We start from the raw sequence: 14,951 nt of genomic DNA, 5'->3' as shown, positions 1-14,951 counted from the left end.
ATTTATAATATTGTTCATTATTTTCATAGCAGCATAAACTATAAACTCCTGAATATCTTCAAGTTTGTACTATGAGATTTCAGCATGAAGAATGTCACTGAAGTTACCATGTTTGTACTCAAGGGCTTCACAGACAGCAATGAACTGCAGGTCATTCTCTTCTTCCTGTTTCTTCCAATTTACCTTTTCACTCTCATAGGTAATTTAGGATTGATTATATTGGTCTCTGGGGATTCCCGACTCCACAATCCAATGTACTATTTTCTGAGTGCTTTATCATTCTCAGATGCCTGCTTTTCTACGGTTATTACTCCAAAAATGTTAATAGACTTTATTTCAAAAACAAAAGTCATTTCATCTCTTGGATGTGCAGCACAGATGTTTCTTGCTGTTAGTTTTGGAACCACAGAGTGCTTTATCTTGGCAGCCATGGCTTATGATCGCTATGTGGCCATCTACAACCCACTTCTGTATTCAGTGAGCATGTCACCCAGGGTCTATGTGCCACTCATCATTGCTTCCTATGTTGGTGGCATTTCCCATGCTACTATACACACAGTGGCCATTTTTAGCCTGTCATTCTGTGGGTCTAATGAAATTAGACATATATTCTGTGACATTCCTCCTCTTCTTGCCCTTTCTTGTTCTGACACTCACATAAATGAGCTCTTGCTTTTCATCTTTGTGAGCTCCATTGAGATAGTCACTATCCTGATTGTCCTGGTGTCCTACAGCTTCATCCTGTTGGCCATTCTGAAGATGCATTCTGCTGAAGGGAAGAAGAAAGTGTTCTCTACCTGTGGCTCCCACCTGACTGGAGTGTCCATTTATCATGGGACCATCCTTTTCATGTATATGAGACCAAGTTCTAGCTATGCTCTGGAACATGACATGATAGTATCAATATTTTACACCATCATGATTCCCATGTTGAATCCCATCATCTACAGTTTAAGAAACAAAGATGTAAAAGAAGCAATAAATAGAGTGCTCAGAAAAAAATAGTGCATGGATAAAGTGAATATTTCACATTAAACTTTTAAGTGACAAAAATGAAAACTAATTATTAATGTGCCCCAATCATCAGTTCTGAGAAAGAAAGGTAGTATTTTATTAAGAGGGTTTTTTTTGTTGTTGTTGTTGTTTTCCTTTTGACATTTTGAAATAAAGATAATAGTCACCATGGTACCTGCACAGATCAAGACAAGAAATGAGGGGGAAAGGAAGGTCCTGGGGAATGAGATTTAGTGAATTATGTTATGTGAATGCATGAATATGGCATAATAAATCCTATTGATATGCATAATTATAACAAATAAAAAAGAAAGCAAAGTCACTGTCTCAATCAATGATTGAAAACATTTTTTTTAATTTTAATAATACAACCTTCATATTATAGCATGCAATTTAATTCTATTTTTAAAAACTGGGACTAAGTTTAAACAACATCTCAACAACACAAATACATAACATCTCTTAGCACAAAATATTCCTGCCATGATTTTTTTGCATTTGTTTCTCCTGTTTGGAAGACTCTCCTTTATAGTTCACTTAGTTACCACCCTAGGTTTTCCGTATTGATTAAGGTCTCTTCAATACATTAAGATCATTGAAATTTACCGTATTGTGTCTTATTTCTTCATCTTCCTTCTTCCTTAAATGTGTCTTTTGCAGTCTTCACTATTTTATATAACATACATTTAGATCAATATTTCATCTACTATTTTACAAATCTAAGAGAATGATACTTAATATTGCTCAATAAATTCTTCCTTAATGAGTAACTATTTCTGTCAAAAACAGTTTCTTTCAATTAAGACAAAATAACTAACAATTTAATTTAAATATTATTTACTTTCATATTTCCTTGTTTACTCTTTTCTCTTTTAGTTTTTCTTCTTTCTTGTTAGTCAATTTTTCCATTCCTTCCTAGATTTCTTAACTATAAAATCTAAGAAGTCCAGAAATCCATAGTTTAGAAATCGGAAATACGCACACATTTTTAATGAACAGTGGGTTAGTGGCATTCCACATATTTTAATAATTCATATTCTAAATGGTATTTTTTATTTCCCTCTTATTTCTTTTGTTCAGAAGGGTTATGCAGTTTTTTTTTTTTACAAATGTAACTGGAATGATTCCAGAAGTTCTGTTTTTAAATTTTTATTTTTTTCTAAACAAAATTCAGTTTATATTGTTTGCTATATCGGAATCCCTTGGCAGCTAATGTATGACAGTTTTCCATGATTATTTCAGATACTGTTGAATCAAAAGAGATTCCTTTCTTCTTTGGTGTTAAAGTTTAATATAAATGCCTACAAAAACGTTTATATTGTGTAGTTTGTCATCTGTCTTGAATATGTTGTTGACTAAAAATATTTTTTGGAGACATATTAGGTTTTCCTAATGTTGGAGTCTTCTCTGTGTTTCTTTCTTCTCATTTCCTATATAAAAACATTCAGTTTTTCAATGCCAGTTTCTACATTATCCCTTAAAAGATACAATGCACTTCTAAATCACCAGTGTGAATTAAATTTAATCATTGCAAACTGCTTTTTTTTTGTTTAGTTAGACACTCTTCCTACATGCTATATCTCTGATATGAAAATCACAACCAGTATTTTATTCTTGCAGATAGTGTCATCCAGTCCTCTACTTAAACTTTCTATACACATTGTAGTATATTTGACCTTTAAAGAACTGCACTGAGTAGAGGAGTGGAGTAATAGATAGGGATTGACTCTTCAGTGATCATCCCTCCTGTCAATAGCATCAATTTAAACCACAATCCATGCAGAAAAATACCTTCAGAAAAAGCAAGGAAACTGTTGGCAGCAGGGAATGACTTTTCTGAGCCATAGCAGAGATGTGCCCCTCAAAGAACTATCAGTGTCATCTCACCTGTCTGAGCTGTTTACTTGCCTTAGAAACTTCCTGCTCAAAGAGAGTGGAATTTATTGGTTCAGACAATCCTAGGTTCAAATGAATGCACCAGGAGGTAGAAAGAGATACCAGTGCACTCAAATAGCCTTAAGGTGCCAGTTATCTACAGGAGGAAAAATTACTGATCAAGTGGTAAGTCTGCAATCAGGCCAGTTTACCTACAGCCTCTCACTTCCTGCATTGTCCATATCTTTTGTGTTTATTTCTAAATATTCTTCAGACTTTTAATTTCCCAGCTGATTCTCACTCCTTTGGTTTACTGATGCCTTTCTGTGCAGAACACAGAGTCAGGAAACCAGGGGACTTCCCAATAATAAGAAACAGGCATTGCAGAGGAGAGAGAAGATGGCTTTGCATTACTCACATTCCTAGCTCCCTCAAGGCCTGGCAACACTGGAAGATCTGTTAACTTTTGTCATTGTGATGTAAACACAAGCGCTCACCTTCAACACCAACACTGGTCCACCCCAGGAAAACTCAGCATTGTGCATACCCACAGCTCTATACTCCAGGCTGGGACATGGGGACTTGCCCTAGTGTCTGATAGTAAGATTAGTCCCAGACTTCAGTTTAGCACCCAGACCTCCATCTCCAGCCTGCCATCAACAGGCTGACTTCAGCAGACATCAATGCCATCAGTCCAGAGCAGCCAGCAAATCTGGGTGACTCCTGGCTACAAGTATGTTACATCATTGTGCTCACTGAACATATTTGGGGAGAAGTTCCAAAAATAAATAAATAAATAAATAAAAATAAAACACAGTATAGCGACACTTTACTTACCATTTGCCTTGCACTAGGTATTACAAGTAATTGTGATTGATATTACCAGCAGATTAACATAAAGTATATGAGAGGATACACCTAAGTTATATGTAAATACTACACACTTCACCTTAGGAACTTGAGCATCTGTGGAGTTTGGTAGGGAAAGGGAGCCTAGGATCAAAGCCCCCCCAAAAGGCCAAGGGATGACCAGACTGGAGAGAACATACATATTTGCTTTAGGCCTCCTTACTCATTATGAATTCTGAATTCAGCACAGGTCTCTTGTTATTCAATACCCTGTGAAACATTACTGTGTCACTGTAGCTAATCAAGATAGCTAAGAATTTCTGAATAGACACATTCTAACATTAAATCATAAAATAGTTCCATTTCTCAATGTCTTAAGTTTCTCAAACTCAATATTCTGAACTGATGTCACTACTTTCCTTGAACCTATAGTATTATTATATTTTTCTGATGAATCATTTCCATACACTTAGTCAACACAAGCCAGATAAGTGGAACAAAACCATAGATTCATCTTGATTCATCGATTCATTTGTCTTACTTTCTCTAAAGACTTATTAGGTTAGGATTTCTCTCCCCTATATCCTTCAATAAGGTTCTTTATCTCTAATAATCATCAGGGCTTTTGTGTGTGTGTGTGTGTGTGTGTGTGTGTGTGTGTGCTGTGCATGCGCGCGTAGCAAAGCTTTCAATAATATTTAGAAATGGACATTTCAACATTTAATAATAATAAAGATGTGGAAGTGTTCTTCATGCATGTTTTAAAAAATATCTAGTAAGATAATCTTTGACTTGTCAATCTCTACTAAATGTGGGGCTTGATGTAAATGCTCAATGATAAAACCAATGGTCAGTGATGTAAACAATTGCCTGGCCAGTCTAGCTTGCCTCCATTTGACAGGCAGTAGAAAGTCATAGTTTGTATCTAGCATAGTATTTCTAGTTACTTATTTAAAGAAAAAAAATCATTGTTCAATTAGCATTTCATAAAAAAATTCTCAAATAGAGTTATTCATATAATTACCCCAAAATGGAGACAACAGTTCAATGAATATTAATGTTTGAATATAACAGATTACTCTAAAGTCATGAATATTAAGACACAACTCAAATATTAATTTAATACCTGTTATATTTTCAAACTCATGCTGATGTTTTGCATATAGAATTTTATATAATCTTTAAAAATGCATGAGGCAGGTGCTAGTATATTATTGTTATTTGCAGTCATAAACACAATGAGAAAAGTTCAGAAATTGTGACAATGATAGTACATGACATTCCTGGAAACAAATTCAGAATTATGGTTCCCTCAAATAAACATTTTCTGTAATATCATAATTTTTATTTGAAAAATTGTAAGTATAGAATCTTGGGAATTAATAAATTAGATTATAACATGATACACTCTAAAAAGATGATTATAAATATACATAAACAATACCATGATGTTGTTCAAAGTCTATCTTCTAAATATTATTGTTCCAAATGATAGCAAGGACCCATAGAGAAGTGCTCAATTCTTGAGCTAAGGTGGGTGAGGAAAATACAAGATACCCGAGGGCATTAAGTGGAAAACTAAAATAATTTTTAAAAGAGAGGGACATGTGATAAAGCAAAGTACACAGGACACAATTTGATGGTTCTATTAACAAAGCTAGAATAATTTGAGAAAAAAAATACATGATGATAGTATTGGATAATAACCCCCCCCCAAAAAAAATCAATATTAGGCCAGGTGCAATGGTTCACTGCTGTAAACCCAGCAGCTGGGGAGGCTGAGACAGGAGGGGATCATGAATTCAAAGCTAACCTCAGCAAAAATAAGCAACTGAGTGAGGAACTGTCTAAAAAAAATACAAATATGGATGCAGCTTAGTGTTTGAGTGCCCCTGAGTTCAATGCCTGGTACCTCCCCACCACTTAAAAAAAATCATTATCAGCGTTTATATTGTTATAAACAAATAACTGAATAAATAAGTATATAGGGAAGAAATATCAACCATTCTTCACAGAATTATTTCAGTTAATGTGTTTTAACAGAATAAGAAAATAGGAACAATCTACCAAAATAACATAGTAATTGCTATGGTAACAGACAGACAAGGGGAAAAGTTGTAATAGAATATTTCTAGAGTCTAAATTATCTCCTCCTAATTTTTTTAATTACAAGAAAAAAATCACACCTTAATAATGAAGTGTGGCAGACACTACATTGGCTAAGTAGTCAAGATTAATATCACAAATATTATCACCTATCAACCTGTCAAAAGATGAAAAACCCATATGCATAATTTATTACAAAGTTTAAATGACCACAAATCAATATGAGAAAATATCAGGTAAACTACAATTGAGAAATATTCTATAAAATACTTTACCAGTGCTTCTAAAAATATATCACAGTTGTGCAAGGAAAAGGAGAAAAAATATATCCCAACCATAGTACATTTGACTTAGGAGAGATAACATTAATTGTAATACAGTACTATGTGTTAGATACTGAAAAAGGAAAAAAAACACTTTAGTGGAAAAACTGGTGAGATTAAATGGTCTGTAATTATATAATTGTATGATGGTTAATTTCTTAATGCTATTTTTTTAATGTTGTTATGTTGTTATTTAGGATATTAATGTCAGTGTAGATAGTAAAGCATATACTACAAACTTTTAAAGTCAAAAACATTTAAATAAAAGGTTAGAAATACTTAAATTATAACATTCAAGTTGGACAAGGTAGCTATGGATTAAATTGAGCCAACAATCATACTATGTTCATTTATTCTCTAATATGATAGGACATTGGTGTCCATATACCAGTTTTAGTTTAGTGACCAAGTATCAGATAAGCTAACAATGTAGACAAATTTAGAAAACTGAAACAAGCAATTAAGTCTAAGGCAAAAATAGGTGCAATCTCATTGTCATCTTTATAGTTCACATTAAGCTAAGTGGTTCTCCTCTAACATCTCTTAAATCAATGTCTGTTGAATGGATACATAAGAGAATGAAATGAAATTTGAGATTTCAGGTGTACAGCACAACACTTTCAAATTTTTGTTTTCTCAAGATGTAGGTTTTAGGAGAATATATATTGCATTCTTTCTTTTGTCCTACTATATGATTATGTTGATTGTTACGAAGCAATAAGTCATATCTATAAGAGCTTCTATTTATTTTAATATATCTAATATGACAGGGAAGAATGGAGAATATTTTCCCTACAAATGGAAGTCTACATGGAGAATTTGCATATTCCACTATGGTAGTACTGAATTCTTTTAAAAATAAAGAAGATGATATTATAATCACACTAGAAGAAATCAATTAGACAACTCTACCGAGATCCTTCTAAATTAATGGTTATAAATGCATGTCCATGCTCTGGGCCATTTTGAAAATTTCACTTTTAGTGGCCAGCATCAGAAATAAGAAACCAACTCTTTATAGGTATATTGTCCAAGAAGCTGCTTTAAAATAAGCAAACGAAAATTGTAAAATAATGTGATTCAGCTTTTAAGAGTATTGACCTATCATCTGAGCATCAAACTGAGACCACAAGTTTTACATTTTCTTCAGGTTTCTTACTTGTTTTCTGAGATCGTATTTTATTCTCAGCCAAGGCTTATTTGTGTCTACCATTGCATGCCATCTATTACAAATCGCTGAATGCCTGTGTTAAATCTGTACACTATTTGGTAGCATGGATACAATCCTAATTTCAGCATACATTAACAACAGTAAGTCAGTGAACAGAAAAACTGGATTCTTGTAGTAAGGGTATCTGGGAAGACCAAGTAGAAACAGAGTTTATTTGAGATTCTGTAGCACAGTGAGTCTCATAGATTATAATAAGGAGGTAATGTTTTTGAAAGTGTTTCATGTATATTTTTACTGATAAGATCAAGGTAAACATTTTCAAAACTTGATACATTTTTCAGTATGTCCAAGGCTATATAAATGAAATAAATGTAAGTGAGGAACTTGCATCTATTAATGTTTTGATTTGATATTTTTCCAGACATATTAGGTTTGACCTCAGGGTACAATTAAAATACAAACCACAAGAGAGCAAAGACGTTAATTGATGAAATTCCTTATGAGCTAAATTTAAGAGTTTGAGAAGATAGTAATTCTGCTAGAAGTCTAACACACTGGATTGCAAAAGAAAATTCTTTGTTGTGGGACTCGTTAGAAATATACCAGGAAAAAATAAACAAAAAACCTAGTCCTGATCATGAATGAGATTTGAACTGAAAATAAGTCTTAATTTTTAAGAAGGACATGAAAATAATTATCTTGGTTAATTTGTCTTTTCCTTCTAATCTGTCAATGGAAGGTAACATATAGAATATCTAATATTATCATCAATAATATTTTATCAATATTATAATACTGATAAGCGTTCATGATAGAGGAAATATAGTTCTTTTCTAAAAAGTAACAGAAGCAGCAGCACCAGTAATAGGAGATATAAGTCCCTGTACTGAAAATTCATGGAACTCAGTATTTTGAATGATGGAAAGATAACAGATGTAAAAATAGGTGGAAGATATCTAAAAGAGAAGGGTTCTTCCTTGGGTGACTGAATCCTAGGTAAGTCTAAGTCCTCCCCTTTCCATAACTCTGAGTGTGTATGTATATGTATTATGTGTAGTTTTCTCATGCTGAGAATTCTCTTTATCTTTTATATAGTTAGATCATCAAGTAGGTGTTATGAAAAGTGGTTTTAGTGACTGGCAAATCAATATCTCTACATTGAACAAGGGCTTGGTGAACAAATATATAGGACCACTTGTGAACATGGTGCACACTGAATGATTAAATATGCTTAAGGCAGCTCAAGTCTCTTTAGTTTACTGTGCTACATGTCTAAAACAAATTTGTTTTAAGTGTGAATGTTAGTTTCAGTTTTCTTTATTTATCATATATTTAGGTCAATTTAATTAAGAAAATATGATTATACTTTCTGTGAGATCACCTTTCAGTTAAATGCTTTGGTTTAAGAATTTGTAGCCTTCTTATCACTAATGTGAAAACAAATATTCCACAATGAATATGTCATTTCCTGAGGTTATATATGCCTCATCTTGGGAACAAGCCTGCTTTGTATTTACACACATAAAATAATTTGAACTACATTATCAATTAAAGTCCTCAAGTAAAGATAGCAAAAAGAATATTTGGACTGCTATGTAATAGTAAAGTATTTCTCTAATTTTCCTTTCAAAATAAAATCTAGCCAAGCTTTATTGAGCCAAAGAGATTATTAGATGTATCCATCTGAGTTTTAATTAAGATCCTACAATTATCTTGTAAACTAGCTATGAGATGCCAATAAAATAAGACTTCAATTAAAACTAGCTTTATTTTTTTAAGAAAACAATACAATTAATTCTAGTAAATAAATTACTAAGTATGGAATTTGGTGCCCAATACTATAGGTAGAAGTGGTATATTTATAGAGAAATCTCTTTACATCATGACAGGCAATTATTTTCCACAGTACTACCAAGTCTACTTAATGATGAATTAGATTTTTTTTAACCAGGTCTGCCAGCTCTGTAAATAATAAAACCCATGTAGAAGTCACAAGTAACTTACTGTCACTAAATATTTATGTTCCACTCACAATGTTCTCAGTATTGGAGGCTGTCAACTCTGATAGTTGTTGGACCTTTTGACATGAGTTCATCTCTCATTTTTCCTTCTGTTCTTTAGCAGGTACAATCAAAGCCCTGAGTTATAATGGCTGGGAACAATTTCACTGAGGTGGCTCTCTTTGTACTCTCGGGATTTGCAGATCACCCTGAATTAAACGTCAGTCTTTTCTTAATATTTCTCTTCATTTATCTATTCACTGTCTTGGGTAACCTTGGACTCATCATGCTAATCAGAACTGACCCTCAGCTGCACTCACCTATGTACTTCTTCCTTAGCAATCTAGCATTCATTGACATATTTTATTCCTCTACTGTAACACCCAAGGCACTGGTAAATTTTCAATCCAAACAGAAATCCATCTCCTTTCTCGGTTGCTTTGTTCAAATGTATTTTTTTGTTGGTTTGGTGTGCAGTGAATGTTTTCTTCTTGGATCGATGGCTTATGATCGTTATGTAGCTATCTGCAATCCTTTATTGTATGTGGTAGTCATGTCCCAGAAAGTGTGCATCTGGCTAGGAGCAATGCCCTATGCCATTGGTTTCACAAACTCACTGATATCTGTCTGCATGATCAGCAGTTTGGACTTCTGTGAATCCAGCATCAATCACTTTTTCTGTGACACCACAGCTCTTTTGGCGCTGTCCTGTAGAGATGCATTTGGCACGGAATTGGTGATTTTTATTTTAGCAGGATTCACTCTTCTTAGTTCGCTCCTCATCATTACAGTGACTTATATCAGCATCATCTCAGCCATCCTGAGGATACAGTCTGCAGCAGGCAGGTGGAAGGCCTTCTCCACCTGTGCCTCCCACCTCACAGGTGTAACTATCTTCTATGGGTCCCTGATTTTCACATATTTGCAGCCTGACAACACATCATCCCTGACCCAGGCGCAGGTGGCATCTGTGTTCTACACTATTGTCATTCCAATGCTGAATCCTTTGATCTATAGTCTGAGGAACAAAGATGTGAAAAATGCCCTCCTGAGAGTCCTGCATGGAAGACTTTTCCCTCAACAGATATTGCATGCTGCAGTTTAAACAGTAAACCATTGATTACTCCAAAGCATAGGAAAGCAGTGGCTTCAAACCATGTGACACAGACTCAATGAGAATGTAGAATGTAGACTCTTAAAATGTGGGATGTGAATTATTCAATTTGTTCATGTGGACCACTGAGTCACTGCACTGGGACCTCACTTCAGCAAATACATTTTACAAAGAGGTAAAGATGTACATATATAAGCCTGCCATCTCACTGAAAGATGTTTAAAAAAGGCGAAATTGACCTTAATATGGTTAAACCTTCTGTTTTCTTGAGTATTTGTAAGAGTAGAAAAGTGAAAGATTAAGCCATATGAACCTGAGAGTTATTAGAAATCCAAAATAGGATCTCATCACCCATTACCCAAGAGTAGATTAAATAGTACAGAACTTTAAAAAAAATAAAAGATGAAATAAAGATTGAAATTATTTCCTTTCAGTCACCAATGTAGATAACATAAATTAGCAAGTAAATCAGAGCAAAGTCTCAATCTTGTGGAGTCCTTTGGTCATAAGAGATAAAAGTTTTATCATTTATCTGTGAGACACAATTTTTAATGACAGTATGTGTGTGTATACATATGCATGTTTTATTTTTCTTTTGTTTATTTATTTTAATTTGTTTTGTTTTCTTATCTGTTTATATTCTGAGGTATGATTCTTGCAAACTAAACTTTGCAATGTAATATATTTCATTATAAACTATTAGAAGCAACAACTTAGAAACATTCTGCTGCAATATTTTTGGTATGCATAAGTCTACTTCATGAATCACTTCCTCTTTTAATGCTACATAAATCTGTTTCCCTTAATTGTAGTTTCTGATTAAGACTAGTTGCTAAGGAGATTTTCTATCATGATCATTCGAAAATATTTGATGGATGACATTTTACTTTTTAAAATTTTGCTACCTGGATATTTATTCATGCATTCAAAATAGAATTATTACTTTTTTATGTATATGAAAACTCACAGCTTTGATACCTTATTATATTTTCCTGATTTTAATTGTATTTAATTTATTTTCAATCATATCAAATGTGTAATTACTTCATAAATAGTTGCAAATATCAGTATTTATATATTGAAATTGAATAAGTTATGTATCTAATAACCTTGTTTATCTAGTTTTCATTAATAACCTTTGTATCTAATTATTCTGTTTAATGTTATTGATAATTTATTGCCAGTACACATCAGGGAGGCAATAACATTCTACACTATGTTTTTAACTCATCAAACAAGACAGCAGTCTATTTTATTTTCCCAAAGTTTTGCTGAAATATTCATTATACTTTGATTCAATACGATCACACATGAACCATTCTCTCCTCTAGTCCCCTTCTCTGCTCCTCCTCTCTCTGCTTGCTCCACAGTGCATCTCTTTCCAGAGGATGTCTCACCTCTTCTTCAATCTTTCTTCTTCATTCTCCTAGCTCCTACATGGTCTGCCTGCTGTGGTCTCTCCTCTCTCAAATGACTAAGATCAGCAGTCTTTGGGACTAGTCCAGCCCCCAGCAGTAACATGGGGTGTGAAATTTGTGAGATATCCTCTTTTTTTAATAAGCTGGGGCCAGGGTTGAGGAACTTCTCACCTTTAAAATATTTGTGATGTGTCCTGAGTTTCTGCCCCTTCTGTTGGGTGCCAGATGCCCTTGTAATGTTTGTGCTAACTACTTGTCTTCTTGGAATTTGTCTTCTATTTCACCACCTTTAAAATAAAGTTATTGTAAATGTTATCTTATATTGGGAAACATTTCAGGAATTCTGGAAGAAACAAACCAGACAATGAAAATAAAAATCAACAATAAAATCAATTTCAGGAATTTGATTCTGATATATACACTCAGAAACCTTTTTATACCTGTGTACAAATACTAATGATCTATTAAAAATGAATTCCAGATTAATACTACTTAATTGAGGAAAGTTTTATAGAATAAATGAAGGTCTTGCTCAGGACATTTGTCTCAGAATATGTGGACAAGGAGAATGTGGGCAGGACTATCTAAAAATAGCTAAAGAAAGCAGCTAAAGTAAAAAAAAAAAGTGTACTTCAAAATTGAAAATGCTGTAAATCTCTTAATATTACGAGATGTAAATACCTTTAAACATATAATGAAAAATAGTTACCCTAGTGAAAAAAATTGTATTTATTTTTTTAACAAATTTCCCTAAAAAGCCTAAAGTGATTAGTGATTGAAAATACAAACCACTGAAATATCCCTGAAAATTATTTTTAGAGAGAAAGCTCAAGTCTCCAAGTACTGCTTCCTTTTTTTCCTTAAATTTTATAGTATTTACCACTATCAGATTATTCATATAGTTCCTCCCTTAGTCTTTTTCATCACTATCAAAGAATGACCCTCTCGCTACAGAGTCTTCCTTGTTGGTCTTCAAATGACACAACCATCTTCTGCACAGGCCTTTGCCCTGATTTCCTCCCACCTGCAACACTTTCTTCAATGTGCATGTGTGTACATGATTTCTCTCTTTGTTTTTTTCAAATCTCACTTTCAAATCACCATCTTCTACGCTGTTTCACATGTTACTTCTTTATTTATTTATAATATATTTCATCCTCTTATATGCTTTACCCCTTATTTGTGTAATTTTTGTTTCCTCTTACTGAGGATTTAGAATCTATGAGCAAAATAATTGATACCACCACAGGTCCATATCAGCATTTGAAACATTCTTTCCAGGAATCTATGTGCTATTTATAACAGGTGATTACAAGTACTCCATGAATTTCAATAAATTTGCAAAGACTAATTTAAAGAGGTCATATAATCTGACCACACAGAGACAGAATTTTAAATTAATATTTTAAAATTACCAAAATAGATTCCAAGAAAAATATTTTAAAAATTTGAATCACAATTTTAAATTATTCTTAGTCAAATTAAAAATTTTAAATTCATCTTTAGAATCTCTATATAATATACTAGAATAAATCTAATCTAGATAAGGACATACTAGTCAAAAAGAAAATGGCACTCGATCATTGACAGTTATTAAATTATATCATTATTAAACAGATTAAAAGTAAGGTAAATAATTACTACTGGAGGCTAGAGAAAGAATATTGAATTCAACATAGTAGAGAAAATAGAGTAATAACATTCAAATAAACATTAATTAGAAATGTGAATAAATGAACATTGTTTCTCAAAAAAGGGGGGAGAGTTAAAGGAAAAGGAGTATCAATGTACTCATAGTAGATAAATTATAAAATTATAAAGTGACAGATATTCTAATTACCCTGAGTTGCTCACTAGTCATCTTGTACATGAATTAAAACATTATACTCTATTTCATAAATATATACAAATATTATGTGTCATTCAGAAAACAAAATAAAAGGAAGACAAAAAGGTCATTCTCTTCTCTATTGATCCATAGATGAAAAAATAATAAGAATAATTTAGGGGGAACTAGGTGGAGAGTACAAAATGGGGAGAGAGAAAAAGATATATGTGCTTTAAAATGGGATGAGCTAGGAATTAAATGATGCCATTGTTTAAAAGGCAAGAGATTTAAAAATCTCTCTCAGACTTCTCTTACACACAACTGATACAGGAGTCACCCACCCTTCACAAAGAGCTCTAAACCTGATCCAAATGAGTTTCAGTGTTAAGAAAACCTTACACAAGAAAACCATGCTCAGGGAGATTTTGCGATCACTGTGCCTACTGGGGAAGCATCCACACAGGAAACCACCCTTTGTCTCTAATCTGTCACATAATTTGATAGGGGCTTTTAAATCTACAAATTAGCCTGTCTCAGAATCAGCTAAAATTTTGATGAATATAGTTGCCCTTCCAAAATTCTTTAAAGAGTCAATAGATACAATAATAAATTCTTTATCCATATAAATTATCACCTGAATTTCTGGGGTACAAACACCCTTTCCAAAAAGTTACTTTTTTGCCACAGTTTTTAGTTAGTGCATTGTAATTGTACATGATGGTTGCATTTGTTTTTGCATATTCATACATGCACACAATATAACACTATAATTTGGCCAATATTACTGCCAGCACTTCTCCCTCCCTCTTCTCTTCCCACACCATGTTCCTCTTCCTCTGTTCTACTGATCTCTCTTTGGTTTTCATGCATGTGATCACCCCCTCCCAACTTTCTCTTCTTTCTTTTTTTCTCTCCAGCTTCTACATATATAAACAACAACAACAACAACAACAACAACAAAACATATGACCCTTGACAATCCGAGTTTGGCTTATTCCATTTAATATATTGGCCTCAATTTCCACCCATTTTCCTGAAATTTCATTTGTTTTATGGCTGAATAAAATTCCACTCTTTCTATATACCACATTTTCTTTATGCATTTATCTGATGATATACACCAAAGCTGGTTCTATAGTTTGACAATTGTAAATTGTGCTGCTTTAAACATTGGTATTCATGTATTGCTGGAGTAAGATGTCTTTAATTCTGTAGGATAAATATGAAGAAATGGTATAGATGGGTCATACAGT

General features: G+C 33.1%; 2 protein-coding genes across 2 annotated transcripts; both read left to right on the top strand.

The window, feature by feature from the left end:
• Positions 1–1,005, top strand: LOC101965226 (olfactory receptor 5T18). Its single transcript, XM_013366333.2, has one exon. The coding sequence runs from the start codon at positions 85–87 to the stop codon at positions 1,003–1,005; it is 921 nt and encodes a 306-aa protein (XP_013221787.2). The 5' UTR covers positions 1–84.
• An 8,481-nt stretch (positions 1,006–9,486) lies between these two features.
• LOC144376633 (olfactory receptor 8I2) lies at positions 9,487–10,443 on the top strand. Its single transcript, XM_078044887.1, has one exon. It carries the CDS (start codon positions 9,487–9,489, stop codon positions 10,441–10,443), a length of 957 nt encoding a protein of 318 aa, XP_077901013.1.
• Positions 10,444–14,951: the final 4,508 nt, after the last annotated feature.

This window comes from Ictidomys tridecemlineatus, chromosome 4 (genome assembly GCF_052094955.1).
Source record: "Ictidomys tridecemlineatus isolate mIctTri1 chromosome 4, mIctTri1.hap1, whole genome shotgun sequence".
NCBI lineage: Eukaryota > Metazoa > Chordata > Mammalia > Rodentia > Sciuridae > Ictidomys > Ictidomys tridecemlineatus.
This window is presented reverse-complemented; position numbering and strand designations above follow the sequence as displayed.

Coding starts and splice junctions, on each gene's coding strand:
- LOC101965226 (XM_013366333.2), top strand. CDS start 85: ATGAAGAATGTCACTGAAGTTACCATGTTTGTACTCAAGGGCTTCACA.
- LOC144376633 (XM_078044887.1), top strand. CDS start 9,487: ATGGCTGGGAACAATTTCACTGAGGTGGCTCTCTTTGTACTCTCGGGA.